The sequence below is a fragment of the Solanum tuberosum genome, unplaced genomic scaffold (assembly GCF_000226075.1).
Source record: "Solanum tuberosum cultivar DM 1-3 516 R44 unplaced genomic scaffold, SolTub_3.0 scf00497, whole genome shotgun sequence".
NCBI lineage: Eukaryota > Viridiplantae > Streptophyta > Magnoliopsida > Solanales > Solanaceae > Solanum > Solanum tuberosum.
The window spans coordinates 190535-215380 of record NW_006239421.1 but is presented as its reverse complement, the minus strand read 5'-3'; the positions used below and the strand labels follow the sequence as shown (position 1 = coordinate 215380).

The 24846-nt window shown below is 33.7% G+C and overlaps 4 protein-coding genes across 6 annotated transcripts; 3 read left to right on the top strand and 1 right to left on the bottom strand.

Annotated features, from left to right (window-relative positions):
- The first annotated feature begins 3101 nt into the window (after positions 1-3101).
- Positions 3102-4643, top strand: LOC102605163 (pre-mRNA-splicing factor cwc22-like). The gene has a single exon (XM_006364549.1). The coding sequence runs from the start codon at positions 3102-3104 to the stop codon at positions 4641-4643; it is 1542 nt and encodes a 513-aa protein (XP_006364611.1).
- Positions 4644-5698: 1055 nt separating this feature from the next.
- LOC102600233 (probable arabinosyltransferase ARAD1) lies at positions 5699-10760 on the top strand. Of its 3 annotated transcripts, none has more exons than XR_001471994.1 (4): positions 5699-5968; positions 6400-7556; positions 8842-9432; positions 10105-10760. XR_001471994.1 is itself a non-coding variant. In XM_006364535.2 (3 exons), the coding sequence occupies exons 2-3, from the start codon at positions 6591-6593 to the stop codon at positions 9349-9351; spliced, it is 1476 nt and encodes a 491-aa protein (XP_006364597.1). In that variant the 5' UTR covers positions 5699-5968; positions 6400-6590; the 3' UTR covers positions 9352-9492. The 3 variants fall into 3 exon arrangements, 1 of the variants encoding a protein (XP_006364597.1); XR_001471995.1 differs by lacking the exon at positions 10105-10760 and adding an exon at positions 9547-10019; XM_006364535.2 differs by lacking the exon at positions 10105-10760 and having other exon boundaries at positions 8842-9492.
- A 974-nt stretch (positions 10761-11734) lies between these two features.
- Positions 11735-17961, bottom strand: LOC102599897 (uncharacterized). The gene is made up of 8 exons (XM_006364534.2): positions 17815-17961; positions 16867-17162; positions 16408-16479; positions 15991-16058; positions 14610-14766; positions 13707-13790; positions 13508-13597; positions 11735-12213 (listed from the first exon to the last, which is right to left on the bottom strand). The coding sequence occupies exons 2-8, from the start codon at positions 17140-17142 to the stop codon at positions 12034-12036; spliced, it is 927 nt and encodes a 308-aa protein (XP_006364596.1). The 5' UTR covers positions 17143-17162; positions 17815-17961; the 3' UTR covers positions 11735-12033.
- Positions 17962-20018: 2057 nt separating this feature from the next.
- On the top strand, positions 20019-21712 carry LOC102599571 (protein DCL, chloroplastic-like). Its single transcript, XM_006364533.2, has 2 exons — positions 20019-20411; positions 21289-21712. The coding sequence occupies exons 1-2, from the start codon at positions 20082-20084 to the stop codon at positions 21574-21576; spliced, it is 618 nt and encodes a 205-aa protein (XP_006364595.1). The 5' UTR covers positions 20019-20081; the 3' UTR covers positions 21577-21712.
- The last annotated feature ends 3134 nt before the right edge of the window (positions 21713-24846 follow it).

The following is a 24846-nucleotide window of genomic DNA, read 5'->3' as shown; positions in this document are numbered from 1 at the left end:
TTTTTATTGTATAATTATAAGTGTATAGGACGAATATATATGTATTTGCATGTGTATATACAATTTTCTCTCGCTTTATACAAACAGAAACACAATTTATACACTTCTGTTGTATAAAGTGAGAGAGGCGAGCACAGAGGGAGTGAGCGAGAGAGGAGAGTGGCAAGCGAGAGTTTGAAGGAGAGTGCAATTGTATATGTGCTTATTACATCAAAATATTACATAATTACGATATTGTATTCAAATGAATGAAGAATGCTTTTTTTGGTAAACAAGCATTTATTTATTTATTTATTCATACTAAGGTAGCATTACATTCTCTTTCTAAATTAGAAGCTGGGAAAGCAAAAACTGGATTATATTAATAGTAGGAGCCATACTATTCTTCATAGTTATGCAGTATTTCATATATTATAGTATATTACTTGACTAGAGACTAGAGTATTTAGCAAAGACACATTTGTTTTGTCATGCTTGCTCTGTATAGGCTTGAGCCCAATGATTTTAGTTTTATGGGCTGATTTTGTTTTGTCATCGTCATGTAATTCTCATCGGGCCCTGGTCCCTTCATCGGGAAAACGGGCTTTTCCCTGCCATAGGCTTATTCATGGCTCTACAGCCCTCTATTTATGGGCTTAGCCCAATAAAAGTTTGTAATTGGGTTCTCAGTTTTCTGGACTTATATTTGGATGTTGGTTTCTTTTTCAAAATCAAACGTGTGAGCTAATATTAAGCTTCAAATAATGCTACTTTAGAACTTCAGACCATTGACCTAATATTTGCAAAAGGGCCAAAAATAAATACAATGTCACAAAAGTAGCCATTTGTGCAGCACCCAAAATTGGCGACCACATAATATAAAAACAAAAAAGCGAAATTATTTGTTAAAGTACGACTAATACTTGGTGAACTATCAAGTTCCATATTCGATACTTACCATATTAGATGGAGATCGTACTAAAATTATTTATTCCATATTTGATACTTTTCATGTTAGATAGATATCGTATTAAAAATATTCATTTCACATTACTTGATCACTTATTAAATCAGGATAAAATTAATAAAAAAATTCCTATTTTACCTCTACATTTAATATGACCTTTGAAAATTTAAACAAACTTTGAAGACTCAAAATTTTCTTTTTTTCAAGAGGTTAATTAATATTACATCTGCCCACTTTTAATTGTCATGCTTTTCTTTCTTTAGATTCAAACGATAAGCATTTTGACTAACATTTTACGATATAATTTTTCGTATAGTTTTTGAATATCGAAGTTTTTTGTTTAAAATATCGAATTAATGTAATCTAATTTCTCTTTGAAAATTAGTCAAATTAACTTTCGAAAAACGCAACATGACAATTAAAAGTGAACAGATGGAGTATAAACAAAGGGCAAAATAGTAAAGTTGATCAATTAATGAGTGATTTCTTAATTACCATATAAAATAGAAACTGCCCATCTATTGGGGAATAGGGAGTATCAAATACCGTCTTCGATTTGATTTATTTGTTAGATTTTAACTTGATATGAAATTTAAGAAAGTAAAGAAGAACTTTTAAATTTTATAGTCTTAAATTAAAGATATATATAATATACCAAATTCTATGTTAATTGTGATCTTATATACAGGTGGAAAATTAGGATTAAAGATTTATATATAAAAAAAAAGACTTGCTATTTCAAGGAAAAATTGTACGAAATAGCAAACTATTAATTCAAATTAAATATTATAGTCATAGTTTCTTTTATTTGTAATTCGCAGCAAACATTCCATGTTTTTTGTCATCCCATTTGTATACCGAAATATACAAATACAGGACCCATTTGTATACCGAAATATACAAATGCAGGACCATTTGTATACCGAAATATACAAATGCAAGACCATTTGTATATCGAAATATACAAATGCATGACCCATTTGTATATCAAAATATACAAACAAACCGAAATAGAGATTTTTATGTATATGTATACCGAAATATACAGATTAATAGCCATAACAAACATAAAGTTTGATATGGAGCACAATTATATAAACTATAGTTATAACATACAAATATGATTTTTATGTTTGCTAGATGTGGAAGTTGCTCTTTTATTAAATGGACTATAAAAGAAAATTAAAACGGCGGGACTAATAGATCTGAATTATGGACTCCAATTTTAAAAATTATAACAAATTCAACACTAAAATTTTCAAGAGTTGAACTCATTAAAACTTCATTGTTAGATCAGTTTCTGGATTTGATTCAACAGCAAAATTAGAAATTTCATTTCAAGTTTTCAAATTTCAAGAACCACCTTTGCTTTGCTCTGCTATATTTGATCGGTCAATTTTAACATTATTATCGTAATTTTGGTATTGTTTGACTTGATGCAAAATTTATAAAATTATTTTTTTAAAATTTGTGTTTTAAAATGTTCTTGATCAATTGTGTGGTTATAAGTTATTTTTTGTGGAAAAATTACTTGGATGGTACTTTTTAATAAATAATTACTAATTTTAGCAATGCTTTTTATTTATTATCATTTATAACAATACTATGTTAAATCCGCAGTATGTATTAAAAATGAATTATGTATGCAAATATATATGTATTATAACTGTTTTTTAAAATATATTATGCTTGTTTGGTAAGAAATTGACACATAAAATTATAATGTATGATAAATGTATTATCCATCAATGAAACTTGTATTATATGTGAATAATAAATTGTTTTTGTAATATGTATTAAAATTGTATAATAAATGTATTAAAAGTGATCAAGTGAAAAATGTTAATTGTTATAAATAGTAAATATTTTCTTAATATAGTATATTTATGTAAGTTTCCCTTTTTATATTAAGGTAATTTAAAATTATTGGAAAGGTAATATTTTTTTGACGGAATACTAAAAAGGACTAGTCAATTTTAAATCTTTTCCTACAAGAAAAAGGCTAGCGAATGCTAAATTAATTTCTAAAAGGAAAACAATTTATGGTAAAAAATTGAGGGCAAATAATCACTAACACACAATTATAAAAGGCCACAACTCTCTCACTTTCCATACAATTTTTCTTTGTAAATCTCTCCTTTTTCCTTTTTGTGCAATGGAAGAAAGCGTTGAGTACCAAAAGAAGAGTTGGATTGCTCTAAAAAAGAGCATCAATGGACTGCTCAATAAAACGAATAAAGCCAACATAAAATACATCATTCCCGAATTATTTGGGGAGAATTTAATCCGTGGTAGGGGCTTGTTTTGCAGATCAATTATGAAATCACAATTGAATTCTCCTATTTTCACCGATGTTTTTGCAGCATTGGTTGCTGTTATTAACACGAAATTCCCACAAATTGGTGAACTTTTGTGTAAGAGGATCATTCTGCAATTGCAAAGAGCTTATTATAGCAACAATAATAATAAACCTCAGATGTTAGCAACTGTAAAGTTTATTGCTCATCTTGTTAATCAGCAAGTTGTTCATGTACTTATAGCTTTGGAATTAGTTACACTTTTACTCGATAAACCTACCGATGATAGTGTTGATGTTGCTGTTGATTTCGTTAAGGAATGTGGTTCGATTCTTCAGGATCTGTGTCCCTTAGGGTTGCACGGTGTTTTTGAGCGATTTCGAGGAATACTTCATGAAGGGGAAGTAGATAAAAGGGTTCAGTTCTTAATTGAAGACCTTTTTGCATTGCGAAAACACAAGTTTCAGCTAGCTGTTCCTCCGGAACTTGACCTTGTTGAGGAGGAAGATCAATTAACACATGAAATCTCTCTTGGAGACGAGGTAGACCCGCAAATTGAATTAGATGTTTTCAAGCCAGATCTTAATTTTGTCCAAAATGAAAATAAGTATGAAGAATTACAAAAGAGGATTCTAGGAGGTGGTGATCAGGATGAAGAATCTGAGGATGATGATGAATCAGATGACGAGGACGAGCAAATTGAAGATGAGACAGAGACAAACTTGATCAATCTTCGAAGGACGATTTACTTAACTATTATGTCAAGTGCTGATTTTGAAGAAGCAGGGCATAAGCTGTTGAAAATCAGACTAGAGCCAGGTCAGGAGACGGAGTTATGCATAATGTTATTAGAATGTTGTAATCAGGAGAAGACTTTTCTCAATTACTATGCACTTTTGGGGCAGCGGTTATGTATGATCAACAAAGTTCACCAGAAGAATTTCGAGAACTCATTCGTGCAACAATACTCAATGATCCATCGACTTGAAACTAATAAACTGCGTAATGTAGCAAAGTTTTTTGCTCATTTACTTGGTACTGATGCATTGCCTTGGCATGTTTTGGCTTATTTAAGATTGACAGAAGAGGACACAACATCTTCTTCACGTATATTCATCAAAATCTTATTCCAGGAGTTGTCAGGGCAACTTGGCATCAATACATTGAATGATCGTCTTAGTGACCCATCTATGCAAGAGTCGTTTGAGTCGATATTTCCAAAGGATAGTCCCAAAAATACGAGGTTTGCTATCAACTTCTTCATATCCATTGGTCTAGGTGGGATAACTGAAAATCTGCGAAACTATCTGAAGAACATGCCAAGGCAGCAAGACAAGCGTGTTTTCAGATCAAGTGAATCAGATGATGTTCATCAAAGTAAGAGGAGGAGGAGAAGTTAGGTAGTAAATTGTAATGCTTCTTCTAATATGAGTATATGACCAAAAAGGTAGTTAGTCAATTGGAAAAATCTTTACTTTTTGGGGTTTGAGTTCTATTTTTCTCTTTGTTTTGGAGGTTAGGCTGCTCTTGGATTCCTATTTGTAGATACATGTATTCGCTGTTAATGAGCATGAGTACAACAAACATGTATTGATCCATAGTTTATAGTAAATAGCTAGCTTTAAACAAATGCCCTTAATTTTTTTTACCAAATTGCTACTCTAATTTGTCTCCCCAAGTTTAATTGATATTGTTGTTTGTTGGTCTTCTTGTTCCTGTTACTTCTACTACTGGTATTATTTTTTCTGAATCAAGAGGTCATAAGTTGAAAGACAGGGTAATCTTAGTAGCTTAGTAGGTTGGTCCCACTTTGTTTATGAGGTTCGATTCCCATGTTATAATCCCCTCCACCATATGTCCATATCCCCTTCCCCCACCCGGCCACTGCTAATTAAAATAAAAAATTACTAGTTGAATGGCTTTTTTTACGTTTGTGTTAAAAGTGTTACTTACACTCTGTGTAGGTATTGCTCTTTTGGGCAGAATATTTATGCGTTGCCCGATATGAGAGCTCTTTGACCGATTCTCCAGTTAAAATCAGGACCTCAAAATCTTTTATAGATAGAAAGTGTTAAATAAAAATATTTTATTATATGTTTAGATATTTTAATAGAATATTATATATTTACCGACAAATCTAAGCATGGCCATATCCTAATAATATTGGAAGGCTTCTCAAATCTCAAAGATAAGTGTGCACAGACGAAAAGCAAATACTGCTATGTACACACGCCCATTGGACTATCAAAAAACTGTTTCGATCATAATTTTTGACACAGTATATTAACGAAAAAAAAAACAAAAAAATCATGTTTATTTTTTTCGAAAAAAATAAATTTCTTGTCCTCTTGCCATTTGAATATACAAATTGCAATTTGAATATACAAAAAAAGTTATTCGAAATCTTGTGTTATGTTTTTTGGTTTATAGGCTATAGCGAACAATTTAAATATTTGCCCTATTGGACCGTAGAAAAGTTCTCCACCGACTGTCTTCTCCACCAGCTAAAGTTTAGTGATTTGTAGAGGTTGCATATATGGGCATTGACTAAAGGGGAAAAATATTACTGTACTAAATTAAATGTAATGGAATTAAAGGAAACTTAGGAAATACTTCTATACTAAAATATAGCCAAGTCCAGTAACTGTTATACTATTATTATGGAATTAGGTTTCATCAGGACCAACATATTACATGTCTAAGCACTAATTCAGAGCTTTATCAGGTATCTATACTCATCTTTCTACTTTTAGCACTCTTTGTGCCTTTTTCCACCCTTTCTTCAACTTTAATTAATCTTAATGACTCAAATATGAAAAAGATTGGATTTTGAATTCTCTAGTCTATTTTTTTTGTTTTCCTTTTCTTTTGCCTTTGTGTCCTTGATGACCCAATTCCCAAATATGAAAAAGATTGGATTTTGAATACTCCAGTCTATTTTTTGTTTTCCTTTTCTTTTTGTCTTTGTGTTCTTGATGACCCAAAACTGAGAAAGATTGGATTTTGGATACTCCAAGTCTATTTTTGTGTTCTTGATGACCCAAATGAGAAAGATTGGATTCTGTTTCTTCAGCTGACATAGTTGTGTTTATATGTGCCTTATTTTTTCTTGGAATTTCAGCTGCTTTTGTTCTATTTTATCTTTGATATTTGCAGGTAAATAGGAGTATTTGTTTCCTCTGCAGTGTAAGAGCAGGGATTTGCAGTAGAAGAATCACACTTCAATAAATTGAATAGCTGAATTGGGGTTGAATTTGCGGTTTTACCAACTTATGCACTACCTTGGAAGTATCTGAAAGTTCTTGAGAAGGGATTATTCTGGTTTTGTGGATAAATTATTCTCCACAATGTGTTCGATTCCTGATAAAAGCATGCTACCTTCAAGATTTCTGTTCTGTCTAATAGCCATTTCTGTTTTCCTTTTGATAGTTTCTTCACTTACCCTTTTTCAATTTGCTGACCATTCTTTTATGCCCAAATCAGTTTTTAGTTTAGTTCTTGTTAATGATACTTCTGTTTACTTGACCTCAAGTAGTGGGGAATCTAAAGATGCTTTCTTGCCTGCTGAAACTTCACATGAACAAATACTGAAAACCCAAGAGTTGGCTTATGAAACTTCCAGTTTCAGCAACGATTCCGGTGGATTAGGAATTGGGAAATCTTGTGGTCCAGAACAAGCTCTTCTTAGAGTGTATATGTATGACTTACCTCCTGTATTTCACTTTGGGCTATTAGGTTGGAAAGGAAGTAAGGATGAAACATGGCCTAGTGTTAGTAACCCGAGCCAAATACCCTCGTACCCTGGGGGCTTAAATTTACAGCACAGCATTGAATATTGGCTTACTCTTGACCTTCTATCCTCAAATACCCCAAATATTAATGGACCTTGCAATGCTGTCAGAGTATCAAATTCAAGTGAAGCAGATGTAATCTTTGTGCCCTTCTTTTCGTCGTTGAGTTACAACAGGCATTCTAAGGTACTAGGGAAGAAGAAAATCAGTCTCAATAGAGTGCTGCAGGATAAACTGGTGGAATTTTTAAAAGGTAGAGACGAGTGGAAGCAAAGGGGCGGAAAGGATCATCTGATCATAGCTCACCACCCTAATAGTATGTTGGATGCAAGAGAGAAGCTTGGTTCCGCCATGTTTGTACTTGCAGATTTTGGAAGGTATGGAGCCGAAATAGCAAACATTGAAAAGGATGTGGTTGCTCCTTACAAACATATGGTCCAGACAATAGGTGCTGACAGCTCGCCCTCATTCAGCCAACGAGATACATTAGTTTACTTCCAAGGGGCAATCTTTAGAAAAGATGTAAGTTTCACAACTGCTTTTACCTGCAATTGATGAGTTAACTAAGTTTTTAATGATATTGCTATTTCCCATGATATTAAAGTTATGCTTTAATCTAACTATAAATTAACCTGCACTAGGTTGTGAGGCCCCAAGTAGTTAGTGGCAGTGAAACTTGAACATGAGAGCTAGATGAAGTTTTCTCATGTCTTTGTAATGAAATGGGTCCAAATGGAAGAAGTGTGAGATTTCTATAACTGAATTCAGCTAACTTGGAATTGAGGTGTAGTTGCTGTTTGTTATCGGAAGTAATTTCAACCAATGTTTGCTCACAAATAATGGTGTGAATGAATGGTACATAGTCGTTACATAGCCACAGCCTTTTCTTTTCAGACCATAAAATGCATATTTTTTGACTGTTTTGTACTTGAAGGGATTACTGTAAACACCAATTTAGAAGACTTATGTACATGTGTTTCTCCTAGCGGGAGCGAATTTCTTTCAACTGATGTGAAGTACCGTTCAGTAAAAATCATCACAAAACGGAAGAGTCCCTTGGTTTCCACAGGTTTATTTACCCTCTTAGAAGAAGTAGAGAATTGACAAAGCCTAGCCATATTTTTCCAATACACGTAATGGTGTAGTTATAGGCAATCGTTTCAGGGTTAAAGTGGAGGATTAACTAATGGGTTGATAACCAATTAGCTCCCCTTATGGGAAGACTAGATCTAATATCATGTTCTTGTTCCCTGTGATAGTTAATCGACTTGGGTTTTCCCTTTGTATGCTGAGCAAGTCTTTTAACCTATAGCATGCACAATTATATTCTCTGACCTGCCACCTCAAAAAATTCATTTTTCTCTGAACTGCAAGATTGGAATATAATACATGCTCATTCTGAAATAGAAGTGGAACTATTTCTTGAAGTCCCTCCATCTTTTTCTTCAATTATGGTATATCTAGTGGAATTCTGAACCTTATCCAGCATTTATAAGTTCTTCATTTAGGTATCAAAAGGACATAATAGATCCCATTTCCTTCTAAGATATCCAAAGAGAAATGTAATAGAGGAATCCCAGGTTGAGTGCGGTTGGTATTGTTACTATGGGCGAAAAAGAAATGGAAAACTGAAGCTGACGAAGTGTACGATGGTTAGGATGATCTAATGGCCTAATGTTGATTGTAAAAATGTTAACTAAAAACTGAAAATTCCCTGTTTATTTCATTTGAAGCTCGAAAAGAGAATATTGATTGGTATGCAGTAAGATTGAAGTGATAGATCTCTTTGTTGCTCATTTAATACCAGGGTGGAGAGATTCGTCTGGAATTATACTACCTTCTCAAAGATGAAAAAGATGTACACTTCACATTTGGAAGTATCCAAGCGCATGGTGTTAGGGATGCTGGAAAAGGAATGTCCTTGTCCAAATTCTGCCTGAATATTGCTGGAGACACTCCATCTTCAAATCGTCTCTTTGATGCCATTGCTAGGCACTGTGTTCCGGTAATAATTAGCGATGATATTGAGCTTCCATTCGAAGATGTTCTTGATTACTCGGAGTTTTGTGTGTTTGTCCATTCATCTGATGCTGTAAAGAAGGGGTACCTTCTGAACTATCTTAGAGGAATGAAGGAAGATCAGTGGACCAAAATGTGGGAAAGGCTAAAGGTGGTCAGCAAACATTTTGAATATCAATATCCATCCCAAACTAATGATGCAGTGGATATGATTTGGCAGGCAGTTTCAAGGAAGGTGTCACATATACAGCTGAAGGATCACCGTAACAACAGATTCCACAGGTCACAGCGTTCGTGATTATTTATGTGAAATTTGAATCAATCATCCTGTACTTCTAGGAGATCAGATGCCAGATTGAGCTGGATTCTCTATCTTACGGTATGAAAATGTTTTTGCTGTAACCAATTTTCAAAACAATTTGTAAATTCTTTTCATTTATGATTGCAAATACCACTCTCCTGCCTTATAACTAGGCTTCTTTTTAACCACCAGGATTTATCACTGACATAAATGGAATTGTATAACACAAATGACAAAGTATGATACTCTGTTCAACTAACATGTACAGTAAAAGAAAACTATTAAGAGGAAGTCTTGAGTCAGAAGATTGCAGTCAACAGCGAGAAAATTTCATTTCATCGTACATGCAACAAGTACTGGTGTTCAAAGATAACATGCTATCTATATGGTCAGAAAATAGTAAAACAAATCTTTTGTGTATGACAACGAGCATTAAAATCCTAGTGTCTTTCTGTGGTTCTAGCTTTACATAACACATGAAGTTACTGCTTTCAGTAAAGACTGCTACTCAAACAAATGATAGTGATCAGTGTCACAAACCTAATAAAAGCGTCTGAGGACGCAGAATTTCCCACCATCCTCAAGTTTCTCTTAGAAAAGTGCAAAAGAAAGCAGCTGTTTTTCCCTGTCTTCATGAATCTTGAAACGGTCATCCCTGCACACTTACTTTGGACTCACTGTCAACATTTATTATGGATTGGATCTGATCCTCTTTTCACTCTTCTTTTGTTTGATTGATTTGGATCAAAGGTCATCGAAGGTGCAGGTGCTATATTGAGCTGTGTTTGCAAGTCCTGCACGACAGCAGCCTTTAGAATCCGAGAACTTCTCAGATGAAATAAGTTGTCTTCTCCCCATCTGAGTGCAAGATCTATACTTCTCAGAGCAGAAACTCTCTCTGGCTGAGTTGACAAGAACCCGATACAAAGAATTAAGAACATCACCCTACAGGAAGGACACAACATTTTTCTGAACTTGGTTCCAACAGAAGGAACAAAAGTGTTTTCTTGGCCAAGACTATGATGAGAAAATGAGAGATTTGTCTGTGGCTATACTCTGCATATCCAACACCAAGTGCCTGTACATATAAACTTGTGTTTCATCTTTTATGGGATTTGCAAGAATAAAGTTAACAGTAAAGCAGGGGAGGGTCCCAAGACAAACCATCTATAGAAGTTTAAGATTCACTTCAATCATAAGCCTGCCAAATGCTGCAAGCAATATAAGGCTGTTGTACAAGACACTGACAGGTTTGAATAAAAGTGAAGTTGGAACACCATTCTTTGGGCCAAGAATCTATACATTTGTTCCCTACATCCCTTTCATTCTTTGCCCTTTTGGACCAAATAATGACCAGACCAGTGGTCTTTATTGAACTTTATTCCAACTCAGCTGCCAGGTCATCTAATTATAATCATCTATTCTTTAACCTCTAACCCTTTTAACATCAGATAATTGATATTAGCTTTGTTTTACAACAGTTTTTATCACATCTGTTACAAGAATAAATGACTAATTTCGTGTATGATCACTGAACTTTATTCACTTCAATACAACTTCCCTCATTCAGTTAGAAGTTAATTCAATGAGGAGGCCAAATCTGAGATTGCAAGAAAGCCAGATAAAGTAGAGAGTATTGGAGAATGTGAAGAATGGAAGCCTCTTGGAAAAAAGATATAAATCCAAGGAGTTGCTTTATGCCAAATTCTTCTTTAGATTCTACAATTCCAATCTAAAAAAACAAAAATGGCAGTCTTGGTTCCTTGTGCTTAATGAGTTTCCCTTTATGCTTTTCTTTGCTCTCATCTTTAATTTTAGATTTGTGCAAATTTCCCTCCATTCAAAATTCTTGGACCTTGTCAAGCATATTACTCTTTCCTTCTTTATTTTTCTTGCTTACCCATGTGGACCATCTTCTTCTTCTTCTTTTTTCACTTTTTCTTTTTCCTTTTTCTTATTCTCAGATTCAGAATTTGTTCCTCTTCATCTTGCCCGTTGGTATGTGTTGTCTCAATCCCATGAAAGAATTTGTTCCTCGCATATTAATAAGGGTCTCTCCAACTTCAGAAAACAGGAAAATTATTTCATAAGATAAATATGATCAAGGGAACAATCTTAAGCTGGTTCGATCAGCGTAGAAATAAGTAGCTGTAAGAACTGAGATATACAACAGAAAAATTAGTGTAATTCCACAATTGGGGACTGGAGAGGGTGGTGTATACAAAGCCTCACCCATGCCTTGCGAGGGTAGCTGAACGCTAAATTTATAAACATTAACCAGCAGGTATATAAACAAAAGAGATCCAGCTCAAATTAGAGATACCAGCAAAGTGCCCAAACATTACTTAATCATAGCAAGCAATGTAAATACTAAATGAAGTGGGATGGAGCAGTAAACCATATCGATAAGAATAAACAATGTACATGATGTGAAGATATGGTATCTTCAAATTCAAAGCAGATAAGTTAGCTGCTATGGTTTTTTTACATGTTCAAGCGTTAATGTAAATATTGAACAAAAGGGAACAATTTCAGCCTCTGCATCACTCCAGGGCTAAGATATACAACTAATACATCGAAAGGAAAAAAAGAACCTCTATTCTCTTAGCTTGTGCAACTTACAAAGTACAGTGCCATTATCAGCAACAACGTTTTAACATGCCAGCTGAGCAAAGCCATTTATACTAGCTCCGGAGGAGGAGCTGTGACCTGGCCAGTTGGTGTTGCAACATGGGTAGTTGGGTTTGCTGAAGGTTCTGCTGCCTGTGCAGGTCCTGGTGCTATTGTTACATGCAAGCCCCTATGTTGCCCTGCTTGCAGCATGAAAGCAACTTCTGCTGCCGCTAATGCTGCTGCCTCCTGTGTTGAAGAAAAGACAAAGAATAAACATCCAAAAAAATAGCAATCGGCATAAAATTATATATTAAAAAAAACGGATGAGGAAACTACATGATGTAGAATGAATTTATTTAGTCTGTTTTGATGGATGAAAAAAGCAACTTTCGGTGCATGCCAAACTGAATGATGGAGTTCAAAGTAGGAGGATCAAAGTATATAATTTTCGGTGTGGTTCAGACAAGTATTAATTTTTTTTACCATATACTTAGAGACTACAAAAAAAGTAATAGATCACAATTTTTTAAAGATGTTTGAAAAAACATAGTCAAAGAAATAGCTGCTTGATTTCCCAAATAGTCCGAATTTGGTATAAAATGGAAATAAAAAAGTTATAGTAGTTGTTTCTTTTTTTCTTTTTTCACTTGTTTATCAAAGTTAAATTTATTTGGGCAAGCAAAATTAGCACGGCATTAACTCCCACAGCTAGAGCAAGTAGAGATAATTTTAAGAGTTCAACGTGCCCTTAAATATCCTACTTGGTTCTCATGATAAAATCACATAAGTTCCAACATGTTACATAATTCAAATCTACTTAATGTGTGTACAACGTGCTGACATCTATCAGCAGAACGTAAAATTTTACAACTGGAAGTGACAGTGGTGGGCACTATCACACTGGACATATAAACCAATTATCTATTGCGACTTGCATCATAATCAACATGAAAGCAAAAGGTGGGATGCAAAGTATAGACCAGGAAAATAGAGATAAGACCATCAAATGAACTTGGAATTGTTTGGAAGTTGGGAAGTGTAACAGAGAACAAATTTATTGGAAAAAGCACAAATAGCAAATGAGGTATTTCATGATTTCATCCCTTACAAGAGGAATTCTTCAGTGACCAGATGTTTTAGCCAGGAGTCTTAAAACAAATATCCTTGCATGAGGTATTTCATTCATGCAGGGTGAACACGACATGACTTCTCCATGTTTAGCGAGAACACCCTGTATTGATGTATTAACTATGACTAGGATTGAAGGTCTTGAATGTTTTTGAAATAGAGTACACTGAGTTCCCATAAACTAGAGCAAAGATCTTATTCGCTCAATTTATTATATACATGTGCATTGATGCAGCATTAGTCAACCATTACGACTAAACAAAAAATTATCTGATCTGCACCACAAGGATTTTAATTTTTGCATTTTTGCAAAAGTGCAAAGTAATCATCAAATTAGCAAGTAAGAAGATTGACACGTTAATAGCAATTTACATATTATAAAAAACAATTGAAATCTATACATTGCTCTAACCTGTCTTTGCCTTCGACGCTGCATGATACTGATAGCCCAAGCCATGATGTAGCAAGGTAGAAGAAAACCAGCAGCACGGAGTAAGAAAAGCTGTGTCAAGGAATCAACCAGATCAGTGATCCCACACAATTTCATGTATCATAGCCTCATCATATCAAGCAACAATCGGAAAGATGATTTCACTGTACGATTCACTCACCGAGAAAAAGGCAGAAACATCATCATCATCCCCATCACCATTTCCGATGGTCACAGCATGCCTCAATAATAAAAGGGCCATTAACTGCAGGAACACAGTGCATTATTCTTTGTTTATCTAGAAACAGAGATAAGGTCAAAATATAACATAAATAGATTGCATGGGAAAAAAGAAAAGGTTAATATTGAAAGGAAAATTTCCCTCCAGTTTTTCTATTATTGCTACTGGGAAATATTTTAACAAATTTAGACAATAAAGTGAAGGTCATTTATGATCCATTCAACCAGCCGGAAAGGACAAAAAGGCAATACAAACAAGGAAGGGAATATAAGCAGATAAAAGGAGAATAAAAGCATGAACTGTAGCGTGAGACCCTACCTTCTCAAAAAAAAAAGCATGACCTTGAAAAGCCCTCTCTAGTACTAGTGACGCAGTTTCAAGAACTTGAAGGGAAAACTATTCTAGCATGAACATGAAAATATACATAATATAAGGTAGGATGAGTTTGTTTGTGTTGCTTTTTTTCCCAGTAATGGAATAGCGCAGTTGATATGATTTCCATTTTGAGCATTCCTAAAGTATGACTCCTAAGAAAGGAAAACTCTCATTTTAAAAGAAGGGAGTGCCACAAATCAAAGATAGTTGTGCCCAAAAAAATTGTATCACCACTTCTCTCAATGAAATATGAACTCTCAAGTTTCTTCTCAAGTCACTACTTAAAGATGAAAATTTATGTACCGTATGGTCAAGGCTAAACCCCGCCTTCACCCAAATAGAAAGAATGTTGAATCTGCTGGTGCATTATCTTCCATAAGAAAAATTTACTAATGCATACCTCACATTACCACTAGCCTGCATTTAGCAAAATGATTTTAGCAACATTAAGGAATAGCAGTTGCTTACAATTAAAGCAGCAGAACGGCAAAATGCAGCTCCACTAGCACTTGAATCAGCATATTCATCATAGTCAGCCTCCAAGAGATGGCGTTCTGCAGCTGCCATTGCAAGAAGCCGAGGATCATGTAAGTTGAGCTGAGTACCAGCTACTGTCCAGCCCCCACTGCAAGGCAATCCATGTGGACGAATCCATCAGTGACAGAGAAGAGAAGACAGAAAAGAAAATTTTCAAGATTAAGATTGTGAGATGACATGCTGATCATGTTGGATTGTTCTCAATAATAACAGCTAAGCTGGCACCAAAGAAAAGGTTATGTCAGATTATAAATCAAAATTTCGGCAGCAAGGGCCTCTATGTATATACTGTAAAAACTTAAAACTGAACTGCCTCATAATATAATAAGTTAAACATGTTTTAAGTACTTTCAAAAGAGGGAGGAAAGGTCTTTATGGCAGTTTAGTTTGTCATATACTGTTCTTGTTGGGCCAAGAAAAATAATTTCATGTCAATGATGCTGAAATTTCACTTCTTTTTTTTTTTTGAGATGGTGACATATTCCTGCGTATATATAGACATCAGCAAAAAAATGTACTGGTAACCAAAGTGGAGTGACTACATCAGATCACCAAAAAGAGAAGGGAAACAAAAACCTTGCTCATCTTACAAAGAGCCTAACACATCTATGATTGCCTCAGGATCATCTATATATTCAGATTTGCACCAAAACCTAAAATGATGAATACAATTTATCTTAATCTTCTATAAATGCTACTTGTATCACTTTAGCTACAAACATAGATAATCATATAAACACTTGATATCAAAGAAAAACAAACTGAACCGGGAATCGGAATCATCACTAGATATTGAACATATTGGTAATGCAGAGTTCATGGTCATAGACCACGGATAAGGATTTAACTCAGTTTTCAAGCATACAATTAAATTCCTTTTTTTTTGGCTGAAAGCATGAAGTATAGTTGAGCTTCTTAATGACTTCTTGAGTTGCACAGTACATTGACCTATTCTTGCGTTCATGAAGAAAACGCAAGTTCACTTGCTAATTAGTTCAGAAAGAAATAGACTATTTAGAGGCCTTATAAGCGGAGCAATTCATAAAGAAGATACACATAATCAAGTCAAAGAGAAAGGTGTGAAGACGGTAAGATCTTACATTCCGTGGTCTATTTCCTCTCTTTTCATTTCTTTTTCTTTTTTAGGATATTGGGGGCAGTGGAATATAGAAAAGATACAGATAAAAACACACTTGGAAAAGTAAACACCAAAATCAGAATATTAATATATCTGCTCCATAGATTGTGGAAATGCTTGGATAAATATATCAAATTTTGGTATGCACAAGACAATAATCATGATTCAACCAACCTCATGTCAATGGCAATATCTTCGGAGAGAGAAGGCGGTGGAGGAGCAGTATAGCCAGGTTGGTAAGGCTGCATGTTATAGAGTTCTCAAAGTCAACATATAACTTTTTTTACGAAATAAGTGAGCCTTAACTAGAAACTCTTTTAGCATGTATCCATTAATATATTCTAAAGTCCCAATTACTTGTATTTCTGAACAGAAAAAATGCATCAACTAATTACTACATAAGGTGAGTTATCATTCTCTCCAAATCAAATAAACTCTGTGCCTATGCAAAACCATGCTATTTCTTTATCCCTCCTTCCATTGCTCTTTTCAAGCTCATTTGGCTGTAAGTTCCTTAGTGATGGGGAGAGGCAAATCATGAAGCATCATCACTCAAAATGCAAATAGGTATTAACAGATAGAAGAAAGTACCTGATGGCAAATCTCGCAAATAATATCACCCTTCTCATTGCACCACCGCTGAACGCATTTCCTATGAGCATACTGAATTTTGTAACAAAGACACAAGAAAAGAGAAAAGAGAGAATAGTTAGAACAAAAGACAAGTCCACACACATTAAAAGACCTTTGTCATGCAGTTGCCGCACAGACGTAATCAGTAGAATCATTCTTCTGCTTTCTAGCAGCTAAAATCAGTAAACCAGACCACCCTTAGCACAAACAAATCAAAATAGTGAATGTGGCACTTCGCTAAGATGAAAGCCATGAATGATGAAAATGTCAACTTCTTGAGAAGAGAAACTTGAATACTAGCACCATTCAGACTTAGGGGAAAAAAGATGGCATTACGGATACATATTTATTAAATGCACAAGCAATATTTAGCAGCTACTTGAATAAGAGAGAGAAAATTAAGCTTCACAAATCTACCTTTAAGCTGCCATTGCAGCTACAAGGAATCTCCAAATTCTTCGGGCTATCTTCTTCCTGGCAAATTCGGCATTCCACAGTCTGAAGTAATGGCTCATCTTCACCCCCAGCTTCTGGTTCTTCATCCTCCTTATTAGCAGTGCCATAGGAAGATTGATCTGCTGGGTGAGAGCAAGAATTTCCCCCAGAGGATCCTGCATTCTCTGACCCTTGCATAGTGTGCAAAGATTCAGGTGTGATAAGACGATCAACACACAGAGCCAAGTGTTCTCCCATTAGCAGTTCACCCACGTATCCTAAAATGAACAAACATGGTCAGCCGTCTTTAAGTAACAAGCAAAGAAAGGAATTAGTTAAACCTTCATATATCCTAGTGCAAGGTTGTGACCCTTTCTATCACACAAGAGAACCAGTTCACAAAAAGCCTACGATTTACATCCCACCAAGCTTCTCCTCTCAAGGTTTAGCCTTTTATCTATTAGTATAAAAACCCAAATGCCATATTTACTTGAGAAAGAAATAGGAGAAACCCAACAAAAACACAAGTACAATCAACTGTGAACTAGCAACTAATCTTCTTTTCTTTTTCCCTGCAATAGAGTTGAACTCTTCAACACAAAGTGGATGCTTGTTGCTACAAAATGATACCGTATACCCTTGTTGACTTTATACAAGACAAAAGAAATGTACCCAATTCGAAAAACTAAAGAAAAATGCATTTGAAAAACACCCGATTCTTGACATTCCATTTTCCTATTACCAACACGAAATATACTGGGTAACAAAATTTAAACAGGACCAAGCTTTGAAGATCAAAGCATAATCAATTTGATCATCATAATAGAAACAAGAACCCAAAAACTCACCGCAACGAAAAATCTTGAACCCGGAACAAGAAAAATAACAATCTGAAAAAAAAAAATAGAGGAATGATGAAAATTGGCGTACCTGAAAATGCAAATTTTGTTGATAGATTTTGGTTTTCTGAGAATTTGTATGAGTAGTTTCCTTTTTCTTTCTTGAGAGAAGAAGAAGAAATAGTTGTAAGAAGTCTTCGGTTTGGGCCTTTTTTATTATCAGGTAATGTATACAAGTCTTCTCTTTGGATTATATCGACATTAATTGCGGGACCGCTAAAGCCTATAACGGCGTCGTTTATGAAAGTCCCAATATCACTTCTTTAAAAGATGGCATACGAGAAATTACTCAACTTTACTATAAAGTAGAATAGAAAAAAAATAACAACAGCAAAATAATAGAATAAATTAAACGAACTAAGTAATCAATAATAATGAAATTAAAAAATAATATATTATGAAATTAATTCTGTGAATTAAGATAACAATATGAGTATAAATCTTTAGAAAAGTTCAAAAACATTGAGTTAAGAAGTCGAATATCTTTTTTATCTTTGAAAGAAGGAAGTTGTCTTATGAAAAATATCACTTTTGTTTTTCTTCCTCACAATACATTTTATAATAACTAAGCTAATGTTTTCAGTTTACCACCTTAAGCGGTCTCAAATTTTGGTGAATTTAAATATTTTGAAATTCTAATTTGACAATTCCTGAAATTTTATGTTCTTATATCAAATATGATTTTGAAACAGTCCAAACCTCAAACATCCCAAAAAAGAACATTTATATCTTCTTTTGTGGTATTTGAGATTTTTAATTGTCTAGATTTTAAATATATTCGGTAAAAATGAAACAATACAGAATATTTTTAGTAGAGTTTATGTAATGTAATTTTATTTTCTTTTGTCTTATTTATATATTTATCAATCAATGAGGAAGTTATGTGTCTTCGATTTTGATAATAAGATTTGCAATATAGTCATAAAAGAGAACAAGATGAATTAATGTTAGACTCAAAACTCAAAACGAACATTCGAGAAGAAATCATTACTAAGAAAAAAATCTATATAATATGTGTATAGTGTCTCTATTTTTTGGTAGTATATAACTTTTTATCAATCAACAATAATTAAACTGTAATATTTACTAAACAAATACATATTCCTACCAAGAAGCAGCGTAAGAAGCACTCAGAGAAAACTTGGACATCGTCAATTATTTGACTTTTGAACAAATTTTACTTTATAAATTTCATAGACCAAATTAAACATGACGACTATACAAATAAATTGATTAACAAAATTCCCTAACTATTTTCACGCGCAAAGCCACAAAATTTGTCCACGTTCGTACGAAAAGGTCATTAGAAAAAAACTCATCATGATGAAAAGAAAAGGATACCAAAAGTGTGAGTACTTTTGTATTTTAAACTATGATGTGATATAATGACTTTAATGTAAAAGAGATAAGTCATGATTCAAATGAGTTTTAATTAGAAGAGCTAAAGATAATGGACATTATATTTCTTTCTAGAAGACACGTGTTATAGGTAATAGGCAGGTTAAAAATAAGAAATATCTTAGTATAAAGATATTTTCTTTCTAATTTCCCCAAATATATCCTAATCCACTTTGAAAGGATTATGGGGTTGGGGTGGGGATTGTGAAAAAAGGAAATATGACATGAAACAATACCTAATACCTAAAAAGCATGTGCATATGTTTATTAGTAGAGTTTGTCATTAACACTAATTAATTCTCACTATTAATGAATATTTATACAAAAAAAAAAAGTGAGAATAATTATTCAACGCCAACGTTATAAAATAAAATAGGGCAATTTTATGCCAATGAAATCTCCTTTTTTTGGAAGGCCCGGGGGAAGAGGACATGAGAATGGGGAACCAGACTCTTACATACAAAATGAAAGTTTAAATGGTCAATCAATTGAGCTACTAAGATTTTGTGCTAATTAAATCTCAGAGATGATACTTGGTAGTTGGTGCCATTTATCTCTATGGATTCTTTTTGCAAATGGATCCCTTTTTGAATATGAATGTTTACAATGAGTTTTAAGTTGATATATGCCAACCTTTTAAGTTTTAACCCAATTAGAAATATGATGGGCCAAAGGCCCACTTCTTTTTCATTGATAAATGCAGAATAGTTTTGAAATGTAGACCAAAACCTAATTAGTGGTCTTTAGGCTATTTGTCAAATTCTTCCTCAGCTTGCAAAGTATCCTTAATCCGGCTTGATCAGTTAAGTCGGGTCAAAAAGCCCGCTGATTATAGTTTTTAAACTCTAAAGCTACCATTAGGGTTCTTTTTCCGAAAATTGAACTTGGCAGTTCTCAGTAATGGCGGAAACTGAATCTGTAACCAACGAAGCCCTAGGAATGGCCGAGAAGGAAGAAACCTCCGTTCAGAAAATGGACGTTGAAGTTCCAGCCGTCGATGATGCTAACGGCGGCTCGAAGCGTCCAAGAGAGGAGGGAGACAAGCTGGAGGATGAAGAGAATGGAGACGATACGAAGAAACCGAGAGTCGACCAGTCTGTGGAAGAGGAAAAGAAAGACGTATCCGTCCCGGTTAGCGTGGGGTCTAAGAGTTTCGTTTCCTCTGTGGAGATGTTTGACTACTTTTACAAACTCCTTCATTCCTGGTCTGTCAATCTCAATCTCAACAAGGTAAAACATCACTCAATGTCTCCATTACTGTGCGAATCAAGAGTTAGTTTTTACCCTGCTGGCTTAATTGTTATACTCTGGCATAGCTGAATGGACTATAGAAATTTGGGGCATTTTGAGTTGGCAATTTAAAAACTTTTTACATTTAATATTCTGAATGTCCATTTCGTTGAAGCATCAACTTGCATTATATCATACTTATGTGGATGTCAAATTGCTGTCTGTTCTTCGCATCAAGGAATAATTTTCAAGTGGCTATTGACTCATGTATGTTTTAGATACTTATAATTGCCTTCCAAAAGTTGCCTTTAAGTCTAAAACTTATCACCTCGAGGTATTTGATTGTACATCCTTTCTTGGATATGTGTATTTTGACAACAAACATCTACGAATAAGTATGTTTTTGGTATATGTTATTCAATTTGGACTTATTTGGTTACAATAGGGATGATACTCTGTTTTATTTTGTTTTTGATTGGAATTAATACATGTTTTCCCTTTATATTTATTATCAGTATCCTCTCTTTCTTCTTATCCTACATTCATGTTCCTCAAAGCTTGTCGTTTAGGCTCCAAATTTAAATTCATTGTGCTTTCTTGGACTGTTTGAACTTTTGTGGGGTTCAACTAGCATCTTTGTGGAAATTGAATTTTCTACTCAATCTCATTTTTAGTGCAAAAGATGTCCATGAAGCAGAGTATATGGTTTGTCTTGGTCATAACCTTACTTTACCTTAGAGAGGAGTTATTACTACATAAGAATGTTGATTCTCTGATTCATTTCCGCATAAAATCTCTGTGTTGGAGATATTTTGGTATACTACACTTATCTGAGTGTTTGATGTGATGATCTTAATCACTTAGTTTGGTATTGCAGTATGAGCACATGGTGTTGCTTGACTTACTTAAGAAGGGTCATTCAGAACCAGAAAGGAAGATTGGTACAGGAGTTGGTGCTTTCCAAATCCGATTTCATCCACATTTCAAGAGTCGCTGCTTCTTTGTTGTTAGGGAGGACGATACTGTGGATGATTTTAGCTTTAGGAAGTGTGTTGATCAGATACAACCCCTTCCAGAAAACATGCAAACAAAACATCATGCTAATGGTGGAAAAGGTGGTGGAAGAGGACGTGGCCGTGGAAGAGGAGGGAGGTCAAGATACTGAAACTGCTGACAGTAGATAGCCAATTTCTTCTGATCAGTGTTTTTAAGTGATGTTTAATCCAAATCTTGGTCATTTTAAATCTATTATCCGTAATGTTGACATAATGTTTTTGCTGGTTAAAGTTTTCGGTATATCATCCAAAATCTGGTTAATTTGTTGAAAATGCCTGGGAAGCGTTGTTGCTTCTCTGATATTTTGAGTTTTGACCCATGAACGAACCTATATCATCCCTCTGCAACCATTGATGGTCGTTTGGTTCGGAATATAATTAAAAAGCGCAAGTGTCTAATGAGAAGGGGAAAAAAAAAGAACGCAACACTTTTTGGTTGGGCGTGATCTGAAAAGAAGCAAATAGCTATGGGAATATTTACTGCCATAAATCAGTAACCTCCACTCTTAAATACTGTTTGTTGTAATTAGTATAACTAATAAATAAATGCTACAATAAGTAGCAGTAGCCCACCACTACTGATTAGTAGTATCATTTGGAATAAATTCGACATTAACACTCTAGAGTGAATAATAAATAAATAAATTTAATCGTAACTTCCCTAAGCGTTATAATATGATCCTAAATGAAATGAATGATGAAACATTAATTCTCTTCTTTTATGAGTATGAATGATTGCTACGTTATATTACGAGCCAAATACTCCCAGGGAACACACACATGACTACAGCTCTATTATATACAGTAATTTATATTGCTAAAAATTAAAATTTCTCTAATTTATAAAATGTAAACGAAATAAAAGGAAAAGAGAAAACGATAAGGAAAACAATGACCTGCTTCGGGATTTTGTTTTAAAGCAAATTCTTAACCTTTTCTTACTTCTTCTTTTTAGGCAGATTCTGAGCTTAATGCGGCAGCAGCAAAATATAACTTCACGCTAATGCTAATTACAAATCAAAAGCAACTCTTAATAATTACACTGGGGGAATGTGCTTCAAATTTCAATCATCTTGGTCATCTAGACCTGATATTAACACTACATTAGATTATTAATTTATCATGATTAAATAATTTTATGAGATATAAAAATATATCCTGCATTTATTAATCTGATATAAGTAATATTCAATATCATATTTTGCCATCAATCTAGCCCAAAAAAGTGCATGGTAACAACTAGATAGTTACTAGTACTTAATAAAATTTGGCATGGACTCCCTTATCAGTTGTCCATATTAATATAAAAAAATATCTCAGATTATTCGTAAATTTACAAAAATAATGAAATTTTCCCCATTTTTTTGTTATGATTAATTCTTTTTTAAAAGTGCATGAACAAGTTTATAAAGTTTCAAAAAGGGGTTTTAAGGTATAAATTAGTAAAATTATCCTTTTTATTTTTGATTTCCGATTTCTTAAGGATATAAAGGAAAAAATAGATAACTAATATGAAACGGATCGAAGAGCACCAACCAGCTATACAACTCTCCCTTCATAGTTGGAGTAAAGAAATTAACAGAGAATTAGACTTCCTAGTCCCTATGGAATGGGAAGTTCCCATGAATCTAATACTTCCTGTTATTTTTCTAATATCGACAGAAGTATTAAACTTTCTGTTACATCGATCACAACTCTTTGTATAATGTTTAATTTTCAAGGTACTTTTATTTAATTTTCGACATAAAGATGAAAAACAATAATTATATCCTTTAATGAAAATTGAGGATCAAATTCCAAAAAGAAATCATAATTACAAGTTTTTATCACAGGTGTACGTGGGCACAAAACGCACCAATCAATACTAATGTTGATGAATGTAATTGATTAATGCTAAACATGCATGCATAACGACGGCGCACGATTTCCAACACTAATTAATCCTAATAATTACTTTCACATAGTTTCACTTATAATCCCTGCCTTATCTTCTCCTTTTCCCTCCTCTAAAATAAAAATAAAAATAAACGCCTAAGTCATTTTTTAATCTTCTTATAAGCATAATATAATTTCATCTGGATCTATGCCAAATATGGATAGTGATCAGTCAAACTATGAAGTCATCATGAGAAAGCAAGATAATCATCAAGACTTATTATCCCTTCCAACACAACTCCCTTCTCTTGATGATTTCAGGTGATTCATTATAATTTTATCTACTTCAAGAAATTATGTTTTCTCCTTTATTCATGTGTTGGAAATAGTCTCTCTACTTCAAAGAGGTAGTGATAAGACCTACGTAGACTATACTCATTTGAATGGATATATATGTTGTTGTTGTTATTCGATGTATGGTCATATATATTAATATGTTATGTTTCAAAACAGTGAATTTTCAGGAAACTATGCTATCGACTATCAATATGATTTGTCTATTCAAGAAAATACTGCTAATACCAATCCTTTGATGGAAATGGAATGTACTCTCGAAGATCCATTTTATTCATCTTTTTATAGTCTTACCCCAGGTGATGGTCATGTTTTGTACTATAGTACTATTATTTTTTATAAAAAAATTATTGACTAGTAATTTTTTTATTGGTGCAGGAGAGTTATGCTATGAGGAAATTGGAAATGAAGTTAGAATGTTGAATGAAATGAGTGGTGAAGTAATCGGAAATGGGAACCAACAAGTGTTGTTATGTGATAACATTAATCAACAAGAGATAATGGCTAATGATCGTGTTCATGAGGAAATTATTGTAACAGAAAAAGAGAAGGAGGATAATACTAGAGAGGAGATTAATAGTTCAAGAATGTTGTCACGAGTTGCAATTTCAAAGTATTTTTACATGCCAATTACTCGAGCAGCAAAGGAGCTCAATATTGGGTTGACACTTTTGAAGAAAAGATGTAGGGATTTAGGAATTAGAAGGTGGCCTCACAGGAAGTTGATGAGTCTTCAAACATTAATCAAGAATGTTAAGGTTAATTCACTCTCTTTTATATACACTCTTCTTTCAATTGTATGTAGTAATATTATACGCTGATGGCCTAAGTTGCACGGAATACTCTCACTTTTAATGTCGTACCCCATCGAATTTTCTGAAAAATACATTATTTTGATGTATTTCACATGCAGTATTTTAAAAGAGTCCAAACAATATAGTTGATGGCCAAAAATTTCATCTTTTCTTCTAGTATACATACAGTTTAGTTTGTGAAAATATTTTCTTTCTATTTCGTCTAAAAAAAGTATGTTAAGGTTTAAATACTCTCTATATAAACATGTTCTCTTGTTTCATTATGTAGTATTATGCTGAGGGCAAAAAAGTTCATTTCTTGTAGTATTTTTAATAATTTAATTTTTTGCTACATAT